This window comes from Balaenoptera acutorostrata, chromosome 10 (genome assembly GCF_949987535.1).
Source record: "Balaenoptera acutorostrata chromosome 10, mBalAcu1.1, whole genome shotgun sequence".
Lineage (NCBI taxonomy): Eukaryota > Metazoa > Chordata > Mammalia > Artiodactyla > Balaenopteridae > Balaenoptera > Balaenoptera acutorostrata.
The window spans coordinates 83,106,860-83,121,165 of NC_080073.1; the positions used below are offsets into that span (position 1 = coordinate 83,106,860).

At 57.9% G+C, this 14,306-nt stretch overlaps 1 protein-coding gene across 1 annotated transcript in view; it reads left to right on the forward strand.

The window, feature by feature from the left end:
* The window catches only part of TNXB (tenascin XB), a 59,989-nt gene that overhangs the window by 7,571 nt on the left and 38,112 nt on the right, over positions 1-14,306 (forward strand). Inside the window, exons 2-9 of the mRNA XM_057554971.1 lie at positions 583-993; positions 1,373-3,112; positions 3,586-3,701; positions 8,302-8,458; positions 8,642-8,905; positions 9,714-10,475; positions 11,608-11,976; positions 13,115-13,408. Coding sequence (XP_057410954.1) covers positions 594-993; positions 1,373-3,112; positions 3,586-3,701; positions 8,302-8,458; positions 8,642-8,905; positions 9,714-10,475; positions 11,608-11,976; positions 13,115-13,408 — 4,102 coding nt within the window. The 5' untranslated portion in view covers positions 583-593. The remainder of the gene's footprint in view (positions 1-582; positions 994-1,372; positions 3,113-3,585; positions 3,702-8,301; positions 8,459-8,641; positions 8,906-9,713; positions 10,476-11,607; positions 11,977-13,114; positions 13,409-14,306) is intronic.

Consider the following 14,306-nt stretch of genomic DNA (forward strand, 5'->3'; position numbering starts at 1 on the left):
TACAGCAGTGCCAGGACAGATGAGGTCCCTGTTCTTACGGAGTTCCCATCCTAGCAGTGGGAGAAAGATAACAAACAAGTAGCCACACAAACAGTTGATTCAGGCAGCAGTAAATGCCATGAAGAACATAAGCAGGACTCTGTGCTGGAGAGTGATGAAAGACTGCTCCAACTGGGCATCAAGGAAGACCTCTGGGGGTCAATGACATGTGAGTTAAGATTTGAACAAGAAGGAGACAGCCTCCGAGAGCTGAGTGAAGAACATCCCAGACAGAGGAAACATATAGTGCAAAGGCCCTTTAGTCTAATGTAATCTTGTAGTGTCTGTGGAACAAACAAAAATGACCAGTGTAGGTGGAGGGGGTGGAGCAGGGTGACCAAATGATATCAGAAAGCATGGTAGAGACAGATCTGCCCAAGGAGGGTATCCGTTAGGGTTGGGCTGAACGTGGATTTTCCAAGCATGTGAGTTGGGTAGATTAGTTGTGGGTGGTGGGACTATGGGTGTGTGTGTTGGGGAAGGAGGGCATTCATCTTGTCTCCTCTGTGAAGCTGCTCTCATATGTGCCCTCTCTCTCTGCAGCCTTCTGAACGATGCCAGCCCAAGGTTCCCTAACCTCCAACCTGGCCATCCTGGTGCTGCTGGGCACAGTCAGAGCAGGCCCTTTCTCTCCAAGGTCCAATGTGACACTCCCAGCCCCACGGCCTCCTCCCCAGCCAGGAGGCCACACAGAGCAGCCAGGAGGGGGAGGCCCTTCTTCTCAGCTTTATGAGCACACCGTGGAAGGAGGGGAGAAGCAGGTGGTGTTCACCCACCGCATTAACCTGCCCACTTCAGGTAGCTGTGGCTGTCCCCCAGGCACTGAGCCCCCTGTCCCTGCTTCAGAGGTGCAGGCCCTGAGGGTCCGGCTGGAGATCCTGGAGGAGCTGGTGAAGGGGCTCAAGGAACAGTGCACTGGGGGATGTTGTCCTGCTGCTGCCCAGGCTGGCACAGGTGAGCGGATGATCCCAGGAAGGGGCACAGAAAAAGGGGAAGGTGGAGGAGTGGGTTAGGGTTGGGTGGGCATCGCTAGTCCATAAAGGACCTCGGTATGAGTTAGAAAAAGGCATGCCTGCCTCCCCCTTGGGGGCGGTGAGTGCAGCTCAGGGCACAACTCTGAGAGAGGAGCCACGTGACTAGATGTCAGCCCTCTCCTCCCCAGCATATGTTAGGGCACTGGGAGGCCACATATATTGACAAGTTGCAGCTGGAAACTAAGATGGCCTTAGGAAATGAGGCTGGCTCTGCTGGAGAAGCTGACTCAGAGGAAGCATTATACAGGGTCAGCCGCTCCCCCAGAGAGACTGAGGCCCACCTCTTGCTCTTACTCCAGGCCAGACGGACGTGCGGAGCCTCTGCAGTCTCCATGGCGTGTTTGACCTGAGCCGCTGTGCCTGCTCCTGCGAGCCGGGCTGGGGTGGGCCCACCTGCTCAGACCCCACAGATGCCGCGGCGCCCCCCTCCCCTCCCCCCTCAGCTTCCCGGTCCTGCCCAGATGACTGCAATGATCAGGGTCGCTGCGTCCGCGGTCGCTGCGTGTGCTTCCCTGGCTACACCGGCCCCAGCTGTAGCTGGCCCTCCTGCCCGGGGGACTGCCACGGCCGCGGGCGCTGCGTGCAGGGCGTGTGCGTGTGCCGCGCGGGCTTCTCCGGGGACGACTGCAGCCTGCGCTCCTGCCCTCGGGGCTGCAGCCAGAGGGGACGCTGCGAGAACGGGCGCTGCGTGTGCAACCCAGGCTACACTGGCGAGGACTGTGGGGTGAGGAGCTGCCCCCGAGGTTGCAGCCAGAAGGGGCGCTGCGAGGACGGGCGCTGCGTCTGTGACCCTGGCTACGCTGGCGAGGACTGCGGCTCTCGGAGCTGCCCGTGGGACTGTGGCGAGGGCGGGCGCTGTGTGGACGGCCGCTGCGTGTGCTGGCCCGGGTACGCGGGCGAGGACTGCAGCACGCGGACCTGTCCCCGCGACTGTCGGGGCCGAGGGCGCTGCGAGGAAGGCGAATGCATCTGCGACCCAGGCTACAGTGGGGACGATTGCGGAGTGCGCAGCTGCCCGGGCGACTGCAACCAAAGGGGCCGCTGCGAGGACGGCCGCTGCGTGTGCTGGCCTGGGTACTCGGGGCCCGACTGCGGCGCCCGCGCTTGCCCGCGCGACTGTCGGGGCCGCGGGCGCTGCGAGAACGGCGTGTGCGTGTGCAACGCGGGCTACAGCGGCGAGGACTGCGGCGTGCGCAGCTGTCCCGGGGACTGTCGCGGCCGGGGCCGTTGCGAGAGCGGCCGCTGCGTGTGTTGGCCCGGGTACACAGGCCGGGACTGCGGCACGCGCGCCTGCCCTGGCGACTGTCGCGGGCGCTGCGTGGACGGCCGCTGCGTGTGTAACCCGGGCTTCACAGGCGAGGACTGCGGGAGCCGACGGTGTCCCGGGGACTGCCGCGGTCGCGGCCGCTGCGAGGATGGCGTGTGCTTGTGCGACGTGGGCTACGAGGGCGAAGACTGCGGCGGGCGCAGCTGCCCCAGGGGTTGCCAAGGTCGCGGCCAGTGCCTGGAGGGGCGATGCGTGTGCGACGACGGCTACGAGGGTGAGGACTGCGGCGTGAGACGGTGCCCGCGCGACTGCAGCCAGCGCGGCGTGTGCCAGGACGGTGTGTGCGCCTGTTGGGAGGGCTACACGGGCGAGGACTGCAGCCTCCGTACCTGCCCCTCCAACTGTCACCGACGCGGCCGCTGTGAGGACGGGCGCTGCGTGTGCGACTCCGGCTACACCGGCCCCTACTGCGCCACCCGAACCTGCCCGGCGGACTGCCGGGGCCGTGGACGTTGTGTGCAGGGCGTGTGCGTGTGCCACGCGGGCTATAGCGGCGAGGACTGTGGGCAGGAAGAGCCTCCCGCCAGCGCCTGCCCCGGGGGCTGCGGGCCTCGGGAACTGTGCCGCGCAGGCCAGTGTGTATGCGTCGAGGGCTTCCGAGGCCCCGACTGCGCCATCCAGACGTGCCCCGGGGACTGCCGCGGTCGGGGAGAGTGTCGTGAGGGCAGCTGCGTCTGCCAAGATGGCTATGCAGGGGAGGACTGCGGGGAAGGTGAGCGGGCAGCGTCTCCCAAAGTGCTGGGTCAGGGACTGGAAAACTGGAGCCCCTGGGAAAGCCTGAGTCTGAGGCCTAGGAGCCCAGGGAACTGGAGGAAGAGTGAAAGGGGGGGGGTCATATATTGGGGTGGGGGGCGGGACAGTCGGAGGAGCCAGGGAGCCAGTGTCCACCAGGGGCTGCAGAACCGCGGGGGCCATGCCTGCAGGCGGTACCTGCCTTCAGGTCTCTGATGAGCAGATTGGGGGCCCCTTTAGTTGCTTTTAGGGAGATTTCGTGTTCCTGGAGATGGGGGGCAGTAAAGGAGACCCAAGGTCTGTTCAGGCCGCTGCTGGCTTTGCCCCACCCCCAGAGAGGAGTCGGAGCTTGGGTGGATCTCTCAGAGCGGCCCTGAGTAGGAGGAGCCTGTGATGGTGAAGGTCGGGGTGCCTTGGGCTAAGCAGCTTCTCATATCCTATTCTCCTGGGCAGAGGTGCCAGCCGTTGAGGGCATGAGGATGCACCTCCTGGAGGAGACGATGGTTCGGACAGAGTGGACCCGGGCTCCTGGCAATGTGGATGCCTACGAAATTCAGTTCATCCCCACGGTGAGAGCCAAGCTCCAAGAGGGGGCTGAGTGGGCAGGACTGTGGGGAGGGGGGTCCCTCCTGCTCACCTCAAGCAGGAGTCCCAGGTAACCAGTGGTTGCGTCCAGCTGGCTGATACCCGAAGCTGTTCTAAAGGCCTGCTCATTCTGCCCCACCCCTGGTGCAGAAGCCTTTGCAGCATTGGCCCACTGCTGCTGGCAGCTCAGGCTGCCGACTCCATTTTTGTCCATCACTCTAGTCAGTTCTTTTTGTTATTGCTGGATCCAAATCTGCCCCATTCTAACATCCATCCCTCGGCCCTAGCTGGGCCTTCGCCAGCCGTCAGAACGTGTTTTTTGCTTTCCCTGCGTCTTACACCATAGGCTTTAAACTATTTGGAGACATCAGCCATCACGTCACCCTTCATTCCCTCCAGGCCAAACCCGCTGGTTTCTTCTCCCCTTTTCCTTAATGCTTTGTTCTCTGAATCCTTCACTTTTTGGTTTTCCTCCTCTAATGCCTCCTGCTTTTTGCATGTGTCCCCCCCATCAAAATGTGGGAGCAAAGAGGAGCCCAGTCGTTCCCCTGGCTAACTCTGGCTACCCTGGCACTTTTCTCAGAGTCGACATATAGGAACTTGTGGTCAGTTCATAACTGACAAACTGTCAGTTATTTTGATCACATTTGATTTTTTAAGTAACTTTTAATGATAAAAGTCATACGGGCTCAGTGTAGAAACTTTAGAAAATATAAACAAGGAAAAAAGAAAGAAGGAAGGAAAAAAGAAGACATTCAACTACATACCCTTTTTTTAAGCCTAAATATAAGCCTTTGCATCTGGCTCTCTTCAGTGTTATCATTTTTGCTTTGGGCCAACCTGTCCAGGCTGTTACAACACTCTGAGTCTGTCAGCTGGTTCCCCTACCTCCGTGTCATCGGTGCATTGCAAAGCCTCCTTTCTCTGTCTCCTTCCAACTCACTCTTAAAATATTTGGGGGCACCCTAAGGACAAAGACTGTGGCCTCTCATTAGAGATTTCCCTTTATGCAGATTGGGCTTTTATGATGTGTTTGGTCTCCTAGTTTCAAATCATCTGACATTTCTACTGTCCAAATGTTTTCCTGCATCATCCCACAAGTGCCATTGGTGGGTAGGCCATGTCATTCTCATCTCTACCCAGTCAGGACTCTGGAAGAATAAGTAAGTCCCAGGGCCTAAACCTAGGAAGCCTCTAGGATGGAAGGGACAGCTCAGAGATGCTGGCTGTCACCCCCACCCCAACTGACCTAGTCATTCTAAGTCTTCTTATTATCCTCTCAAGCCCAGACCCCTGCCATGTTCTGTCTCTCCTTACGCCCTGGTAGAAGCAGAGGCAGAAATCCCGACTTTGCTGCACAACCAAGAGAGCTTGGATTTTTCTTCTGTTTTAAAAAAAAATTATTTTCAGTTATAAAAATAATGTAATCACAAGACAAGAATTTGGCAACTAGAGAAAAAAACAAATAATCCTTGGCTGTTTCGCACTAAAACAAGCACTGTTAACGTTGTAAAGTGTTTCTCCCACTCTCTGTGGAGAGTGTGTATATTATTTGCATCGTTTTAATCTTGAGAGGGTAGGACTTTTAAACAGAACTTTCCTAAGGAACTTCAGGGAAAGAAGTAAAATAAACACTTGAGATAGAAGGAGCTTACAGGGTAGCATCGTCTCCCGCTCTTAGTAAATATGAACTTATCCTTGGTGTTCTCAGGGGGTGCAGCCTCCCAGCTGAAGCCCTAGGCTTTCTCCCTCTCCGTGGGGCCGGGGTGGTGTTGAGCTGGCCTGGGTCTAGCTTGGCCATGCTCTTAGCTCATCTGCTTTGCTCTGGGTATGGGCCTCTGTCACATTCTGGGTTCTCTGTGAGCCTGGGTGTGGAAAATGCTCCCGTAAGATTGGTTCCCAGACACCTCCCTTGGACTCCACATCAGCCTGTGCTACTGGCCTTCTGACTATGCTTTCTATGCTTTTTGTGGCTGGCCCCGGGGATTGTGCCTCTTGCCTTGGCCAGCACTCTCTATCCATTTCTGTTGGCACAGAGTACATTCAGTAGCTGGCTGTCCTCTGGCCACTGCCATCTTCCTAGAAGCCTCTCTCTACCTTATCCCCTCCCCTTTTCTAGAACCACTTCTCTCTCAAAGCCCAAACTCTACTATTCCTGGCTAAGGGACACACCTAGTTATTGGAATGATTTTCAGAACACAGAAGAGGAACATTCCTGCTTTCCCTGCATACGTGGCATTGTTCCTCTGACTCAGTGGTTCTCAAAGTGTGTTCCCTGGACCTCCAGCATCAGTGTCACCTGGAGCACTAGACATGCTAATTGTCAGACTCTACCCCCAGATCTACTGAATCAGAAGCTCTAGGGGGTAGAGCCCAGTAAGCTGTGTTGTAACAAGCCCTCCAGGTGATTCTGATGCACCCCAAGCCCAAGGACCACTACCTTAAGAAATGTTGCTATTTTGCAAAAGGCAAGGTCTTCTATGAATGTGAGAGAAAGCATGAAGAAACTGAGGGAAGTGAACCCCCGAACAGAAAGACGTTCAAGTGTTCCCTGTCTGGGTGTATTCTGCAGCCTGGAAACTGGGGCTATGCCACGTTTTCATTGGGACACAGGCCCTTGCAGCCTGAGAAAAGTTTGTTTGGTCTGGTCTGAAAAGCAGGGTGAGGATGAGGTAAGCTCCAGGGGCCAGCCAAAGTGGAGTCGCCCACCTGGGGCCATGAGGTTATTCTCTGGGGTATCGAGAATAGAGTTAGAATCTTGCCAAGGACATCAGTGAAGCAGCCAAAACTCTCACCAAGGGGCAGAACCAGCTGCTAGCATCTGGCTAGAGAGCCTGCCTCAGACCAGACAGATGGTGCTGCGAGATGTGGGTTAGACTGACAGTGGGACTTTTCAGGGGACTGTTCCCAGATGGATCTCAGGAGGGACTACAAAGCGTTTAAAAGGTTCATGTAGGTGGTCTGAAGGGAGAAGGAGGACTCTGGGGATGGGCTTGTCTTGCTGAAAGGACCAGACATCATCAGGGAGCACTCAAAGTGTGCGTGAGTGTGTGTACGTGTATTCGTGTGTGTGTGTGTGTGTGTGTGTTGGGTTGGGGGAATAAGGGGACAGAGAATAAGTTCTGGGAAGGAGGAGGAGCACACAGGTCTTGAGGTGAGACCAGTCCAAGGCCTGCCAGGATGGGGTATCCTAGGGCAGAGTGAGTAGGAGAGGGACGGCGATCCTGTGTGCCCAGGAAAACTTTTCAGCCAAGAAAACTCTGACAAAGCTTTACTTCATCCTCAACCCAGAAGTCTCTACGTGGACTCTCATCTGGTTTTATACTTTGGTGTTTACTATGTCGATTTCCCCACAATTCTCTTGGTTTAGGAGAGTACCTTTTGAAATTTCCAATCCTACTTGGCTGAATGGAGGTGTCCCCATAACTGCCAACATAGCTAAACAGAACAGAACGTCTTTATTAGCTGTCCTAGATGGACAGCCCGGCGAAATGCTGGGCTGTTAGACTGCTCACAAATGTCCATTCCTCCTGTTTCCCCAGTGGCTGGCACTCCAGGAGACCCTGCCTGGAGCAGGGACTGGCAGATTTTCTATGGGGTCACCACAAATAATCATAATACTTTACATGTATACTTGAAGGAGGGTTGTTTTCTCACAGGCATGTACTACACATAGAGATTTGGGTTAGGGATCTAATAAAACTTAAGACGTGGCCACACATTTAGCTACTAGGGCATGAGCTATCTGAGGACAGGGATCATATCTTTTATTTTTGTGTCTCCAGTGCCCAGAATGATGCCAGGCACAAAATCAGGGAACATATTTGTGGAACTTTGAGCAGGTGGGCCTTGTTTTTGAGGGCCCTACAACCTTGCTGAGGATACAAGAAAAGTACCTAAAAGGAAATGCCATGACATGGGTCACACCCAAGAAAAGTACCTGAAAGGAAATGTCGTGACGTGGGTCACAGGGGCAGGTGTCTGTGGGGAGGCTCAGGCTGGGGCAGCTGCTTTAAGGAGGAAGTGAGACTTGAAGTGGCATCCCTCATCTACTTCACCTGTTATGACAGGAATGGGCTTAGGAGAAGCCTCCTCGTGCCTAGGGAGTCAGAGTTGCCAGGGGGAAGCCAGAAGAAGAGTCCTGGCATGTGTCAGAATTCTGGCAGACAGCTGATGAACAGGCTAAAAAAGGTAGTGCCCATGAGAGGGGACTCTGAGGTCACACTGCCTGGGTTTAAATCCCTGCCACTTTCTTGGTGTTGGTGACCTTGGGCAAGCCACTTAATCCTTCTGTACCTCAGTTTCCTCATCTGTCCATTGGGAATAATATGACCTACCTCATCAGATTCTTAAGCAGATTAAGTGAGTTCATATATATAAATCAACTTGAACAGTACGTGGCATGGAGTAGGTGTTCTAGATGCGTTTGCTGATACCACCCACGCTCCCCAGCTGTATAGGGCCCAGTTCTACACAGTCCCATGTTGACCCTGCCTGGAACTGGAGAAAGAAGGGATAAGGGGGCTTGAGCGGCCGAGGGTGAGAGTGGCAGCCCTGATCCACCTGGTGCTTCCTCTCTTGCAGACAGAGGGGCCGAGCCCCCCATTCACAGCACGAGTGCCCAGCTCTGCCTCAGCCTATGACCAGAGGGGACTGGCCCCCGGTCAGGAGTACCAGGTCACTGTCCGTGCCCTTCGAGGGACTAGCTGGGGCCCTCCTGCCTCCAAGACCATCACCACCAGTGAGAGCTGGGGCTGTGGGGTGGGGTCCTGGGTGGAGATCTGAATTTGAGAGGGGTGGCTGGGAATATGCCCTCCAAGAGGGCAGAGGGGAGGGATTGGCTGGGGGCAAGGCTCGTAGAAGGAAAGCTGGTGACTGCAGATCCAGACTCCCACCTGATCCCGCCTCTCTCTGACCTGGCTAGTGATCGACGGCCCCCAGGACCTCCGAGTGGTGGCTGTGACACCAACCACGCTGGAGCTCAACTGGCTGCGCCCCCAGGCTGAGGTGGACCAGTTCGTGGTGTCCTACGTCAGTGCCGGCAACCAGAGGGTGCGGCTGGAAGTGCCCTCTGAGGCAGACGGGACGCTGCTGACCGGCCTGATGCCAGGCGTAGAATACGTGGTGACCGTCACTGCCGAGCGGGGCCGGGCAGTAAGCTACCCGGCTTCTGTCAGGGCCAACACAGGTATGGCTGGCCGAGGGTTAGGGAAGTTTCTGAGCGTAGGAGCCACTTCCTAGGGAGCCCACATGTCCGGCTCACAGGCTGCTCTGAATGCACTTGACAGGGCATGTGGCAGTCCCAAAGCACCTGCTGGGGGGCCTTGCTGTGCACCAAGGGCTCTGCGGAGATGGAGTTCTCAGGTGCTTGGAGTACTGTAGGAAGGCTGTGGGCTGGAGTTTGGGAGGAGCTGCCTCATGGAGAGAAGCAGTAAATAGGAGGTGCTGTCCGACCCACCCAGATGGGGGAGGTTCTGATCCAAACTTGGACACAGGGACAGCCCTTGAGCTCAGTCAGTGGTCAGATCTTGGAGAGATTGGAATTAGGCAGATTAGAGATCAGCACTCCTGTTGACTTTAGGATTGGGGATTGGGGGACTTAGGTCTCAGCAGTAATTTTCCACTAACCCTCAAGGTCTCTTAACAGATGCCTGGATCTTTTTTCTTTTCCTGCGACAGAGGGACGCCCACCTCGCTGTAGCTCACAGTCTCTCCTCCCACGCCCCTTTCTCTCCTTAAGACACAGGGCCCCACCCGCTGGTTTCTTCTCTCTAGGGCACCAACAGTGGCGGGCTTGGAGGGCAAGGGGTGAGGGAATCCTGGGACACTAACTCCTTTCTCTCGATTCTCTTTCCAGGTGGGGCTGGGGCACAGGAAGAGGCCTCTGGCTCCGGTGGGAGGGACGGTGGGAGGAACTGCCACGGGGAGGAGTGCAGGGATTGGTGGGGGGCTGCCACTGACCGGCTCTCCCCCTCCCCCTTTTTCCGCCCCGGCAGCACCAGGCCACTACAGTCACCCGGAGGCGCACGCCCCAGCCCCGTCCCCCAAGCCCCGGCCCCGGCCGGTCCCGGCCCCGCGGCCCCCGCGGCCCCCGCGTCCACCAGTCCCCCCTCGGCCCTCGCGGCCGGCGGAGGAGGGGGAGGCGGAGTCTCGGCCCGGGCCGAGCCTACCCCAGCCCCCTCGGCGGGCGTGGGGCAACCTGACGGCCGAGCTGGGCCGCTTCCGCGGCACCGCGCAGGACCTGGAGCACCACCTGCGGGCTCACGGCTACCCACTGCGGGCCAACCAGACCTACACGTCGGTGGCGCGCCACATCCACGAATACTTGCAGCGGCGTCGCCTGGCGGCGGCCGTCCCCACCAGCTCCCCCGCACCCCCGGCCCGTCGCCCCCACCCCACCTCCAGCCCCGACTCGGGCACCTGGAAGCGGGACTCCAACCAGGGCACCTACGGCCTCTCGCCCGAAGGCGTCGACCGGGTGGCTGCGCCCCGCCACCCCAAGCCCGAGGTGCTGGGCAGTTCCGCCGACGGCGCACTTCTCGTGTCCCTCGACGGGCTCCGCGGCCACTTCGAGCGCGTGGTGCTGCGCTGGCGGCCCCAGCCGCCCGCAGAGGGCCCCGGCGGGGAGCTGACCGTGCCGGGCACCACGCGCACCGTCAGCCTGCCAGATCTCAAGCCCGGCACCACCTACCACGTGGAGGTCCACGGGGTGCGGGCAGGGCAGACCTCCAAGTCCTACGCCTTCATCACCACCACAGGTAGTGTGGGTGGGGCCGCGGGACCACCCATCTCCTGCCCAGTCTCACCTGCCACTGGAGTCAGCATCCATGAGTTCCTCCCGCTGCCTCACTGCTCAGGCTGCCACCCCACCGCACGCTCTGTCTTCAAGCCCTACCTGGCCCAGGCTCCAAGAGAACCCTCCAACAAAGCGCACTTTCTCGTGTCCCTAGACGCCACCTCCACCCTCAGGGTCCTGGTGGATACCCAAGGTCAAGGAGACCTGTTCTTTGGGACTGTCTGATTTTCACTTGGTTTCCTAGGACACTTCTGTCAGGAATCCTGTTCTAGGCAACAGAAGGGGCATCTGGTGGGAGGGGCAGTGTCTGGAGCAGTTTGGGTGGGGTAGGGAGAGAAACTAGTGGTTCCCCACTCTGACTCACTGTGGTGAGAGTGGCTGAAGACTGTGGTCAGTGGTTACTATTTTCCACAATTTGGCCCCAACCTCAAAGGGACACATCGGAACTGCTTGCAGGTGGCCTTGAAGCCATCAGGCAGCATGTGTGTGTGAGAGGTGAAACCACTGCTTCTTGAGCTGCCTTTCCAGACCTCCTGGCTCACTTCACACTTGTCTCTCCCACAGGAACGATGTCCCGGCTCGGGGAAGGGGCGCTCTGTGGCTGTCATGGGGAGGGTTCTGGACCTCTTCTTCCCCCATAGGGCCCAGATGCCACCTGAGCTGGATGTCCACCCCCCCCATCCCCTCTTCTCTCTCTTCTCACTACCCACTCTCTCTGTACCCTCCTCCCCTAACACCACCGTCTCCTCCTTTCTTCCAGGCTTGTCCCTGCAGCACTATTGGAAGTCACGACCACCACCCAGTGGGGAAGGGGTTCCTGTGGGGAGGGACATGGTAGTCTGTCGGGGCTGGAGGTCACAGGAGGCTTGTGGGAGGAGGGATGGCAGACTTTATTTCTTTATTACCTGCGGGCCTGTCTGTGCAGGACTGTGATGCACCTTTGGGACGATGAGGTGACCCAGGGGGTGATCCGGGAGCAGAAAAGGGAGGGTCTGTAGGCTCTTAGAGGCTAGAGGGCAGAGCCTGGGGGCCAGGGTTTCCTTTCTGACTCTCATACTCCACTCTCCTGTTTTTCTCCCCCTGCTTCTTCCCAGGGTCCTCCCCCTCAGACCTCCTGGGGGCCACTGATGAGCCTCCTCCCTCAGGCCCTTCAACGACTCAAGGGGCTCAGGCCCCTGTCCTGCAGCAGCGACCCCAGGAGCTGGCAGAGTTGAGGGTGCTGGGCAGAGACAAGACAGGGCACCTCCGCGTGGCCTGGACCGCCCAGCCTGACACCTTTGCCCACTTCCAGCTGCGCCTACGGGTGCCCGAAGGGCCTGGGGCACATGAGGAACTACTGCCAGGGGATGTCCGTCAGGCTCTGGTGCCCTCACCCCCTCCTGGATCCCCCTATGAGCTGTCACTTCGTGGGGTCCCCACCGGGGGCGAGCCCTCTGCCCCTCTCATCTACCAAGGCATTATGGGTACATCCTGGATTCTGCCCAAGACCAATGTCCTGAGGTTGGGGGAGGGGCTGGGCCATTAGGATTTCAGAGGTGGGGTGGAGATTGAAGGGCAGGGCTGGTGTTTGGGTCAGGGTGGTAGGAGGAACAAGGAGAGAAAAGGAGTTGAGGGTTCAGAGGCAAGAGGGATGGAGGGGGTCTTAGCACAATGGTCGGGTGGGCCGGGGAGGGGAGTACTCCAGGCAAAGTAGATGAGAGGGCAAAAGTCAAAGGATGGGACAAGGATTCAAGGAGAGAGGCTGTTGGCCCCCTGGCTCTCCGCTTACAGCTTTCTTTGTGCAGAATCGCCCTGCCCCCACTTCCTGGTTACTCCTCTGCCCCAGCCCGCCCACTACGTCTCTCAGGGTGGGTGTGGGAAGGCCTCTGGCCCTGAGGATCCTGACCCTCAGCCCTCTCCTCCCTTTCCCTTCTCCCAAGCCCCTGCCGTCCCCTCACTGGACAGGCTAGGACAGTGGTGCTGCCCCTCACCCTGCGAGCCCAGCCTGCAGTGGACAGCACCCCAGGGTCCCATTAGCCATTTCCACTAGGGGTGGAGGTTCCTTGTGGTAGGACACTCCACGGCCATCAGGACTTCAGAGACGGGTGAGGTTTGTGGAACCAGCGTAGGAGCCTGGGCTTCCTGGCTCTCACATTTCCTCCTGGTCCCTCTTTATGGACTAGGGTAGCCAGCTCCCCCTGCAACTCCAGATCAAGCTCACCACTGGGGAGAGGGCGGTAAGGGAGAGAGAAGTTCAGGTGGACCGAGGCGCCTTCAGACTGCTCTGAAACAGCAAATGGCAAGGTTCTGAACTCTCAGGGAAAACCACAGGGGACCTGAAACTCCCCCAGAGACCTTGGTGTGAAGAGGGACTGGGACCTTTGTGAGTGGGGAGGAAGTTATCGCAAGGGAAGAGCCAAAGCTCTCACTCCAGACCAGAGATTGGGGAGAAATGCCCACCTTCTTAGAAAGGCTGGTCCCAGAGAACAGAGGGCGGGGAATGGAGGCTTCCAGGAAAGGAGCTGTCCAGGATGGAGTGCGCCAGTGGGCAGAGGAGAGGGAAGGAGACTGGGGACAAGGCAGTGCTTGAGCCCACGTGCTTTGCTTTGCCCCACACCCCAGACAGGGATGGGGAGAAGCCTGGGCAGCCCTCGGCCCCGCCACGCCTGGGCAAGCTGACAGTGACAGACATGACTTCCAACTCCCTGCTTCTGCACTGGACGGTCCCTGAGGGCGAGTTTGACTCCTTCGTGATCCAATACAAAGACAGGGACAGGCCCCAGGTGGTGCCTGTAGAGGGACCCCAGCGCTCAGCCCTCATCTCCAACCTGGACGTCGGCCACAAGTACAAATTCGTCCTGTACGGGCTCGTGGGCAAGAAGAGGCATGGCCCCCTGGTGGCTGAAGCCAAGATCTGTAAGTGAGAGGGTTCACACACACCCCTGCCTCTGCCCTCTGCACAGTCCTGAAGGGGGTCTGCCCAGTGCTTCTGCAACTCCAGGAAGGCTCCCTGGAGGCAGTGGTGCTGGAGATGAATCCCGAAGGGAAAATTGTGGTGGTCAGGCAGGGAGGTTGAGGAGGGTAGAACAAACAGAGGGAGAGTGAGGCAGGAGAGAGTGTGGCCCTGTAAGAGAATCAAAGTCTCTTTCCTCTGGGCGAGGGTCAGGGCACCTGGGAGCTGAGGGCACTGATCTCACTGATCTCATGTGTCCGGCTGAGTCACTTGGACCTCACCTGAGGACCCTAGGGGGCCGCCAAAGGGCTTTACATGAGAGAATGACATAATTCAATATTTATCTTACAAATAACACTGAGACTGCTGCAGAGGATAGTTGGAGAAGGCAGTCCTATTCCCTGAGGCAAGGAGCAACGGATGTGAGGAGCAGTGCAGCGGGCGACACTTAGTTAAACATCTTTCGAGCATTCGTTAAGTGTCAAATGTGGTCAAGATGTTCTAAGTGTATCATCGCACTTAATCCTCATAAGCAGCCCTGTGAGGCATGCTCATTTCACAGATGAGGAGAACTGAGGCGCAGAGAGGGCGAGGTCACTCAAGCAGAAAGTGATGGGGCCATAGGGTCATCCTCCTGCCCTCATGGGCCTGGAGAGCAGAGGAAAGGCCTGAAGAGGGGGTGTGGGTGTCCCAACAGGCAGAAGCCAGGGTGGGGGGCAGGGAGAAGAGACATGGCCACTGGAACCCTGGAGATGGCTAACTCTCAGGGCAAGAGCAGAGGAAGGGGTGCCTGCAGGGTGAATTGGGGAGAGGGATGCCAAAATGAAGGGCGCGGTCAGACATGTCAGATTCCGTAAGAGT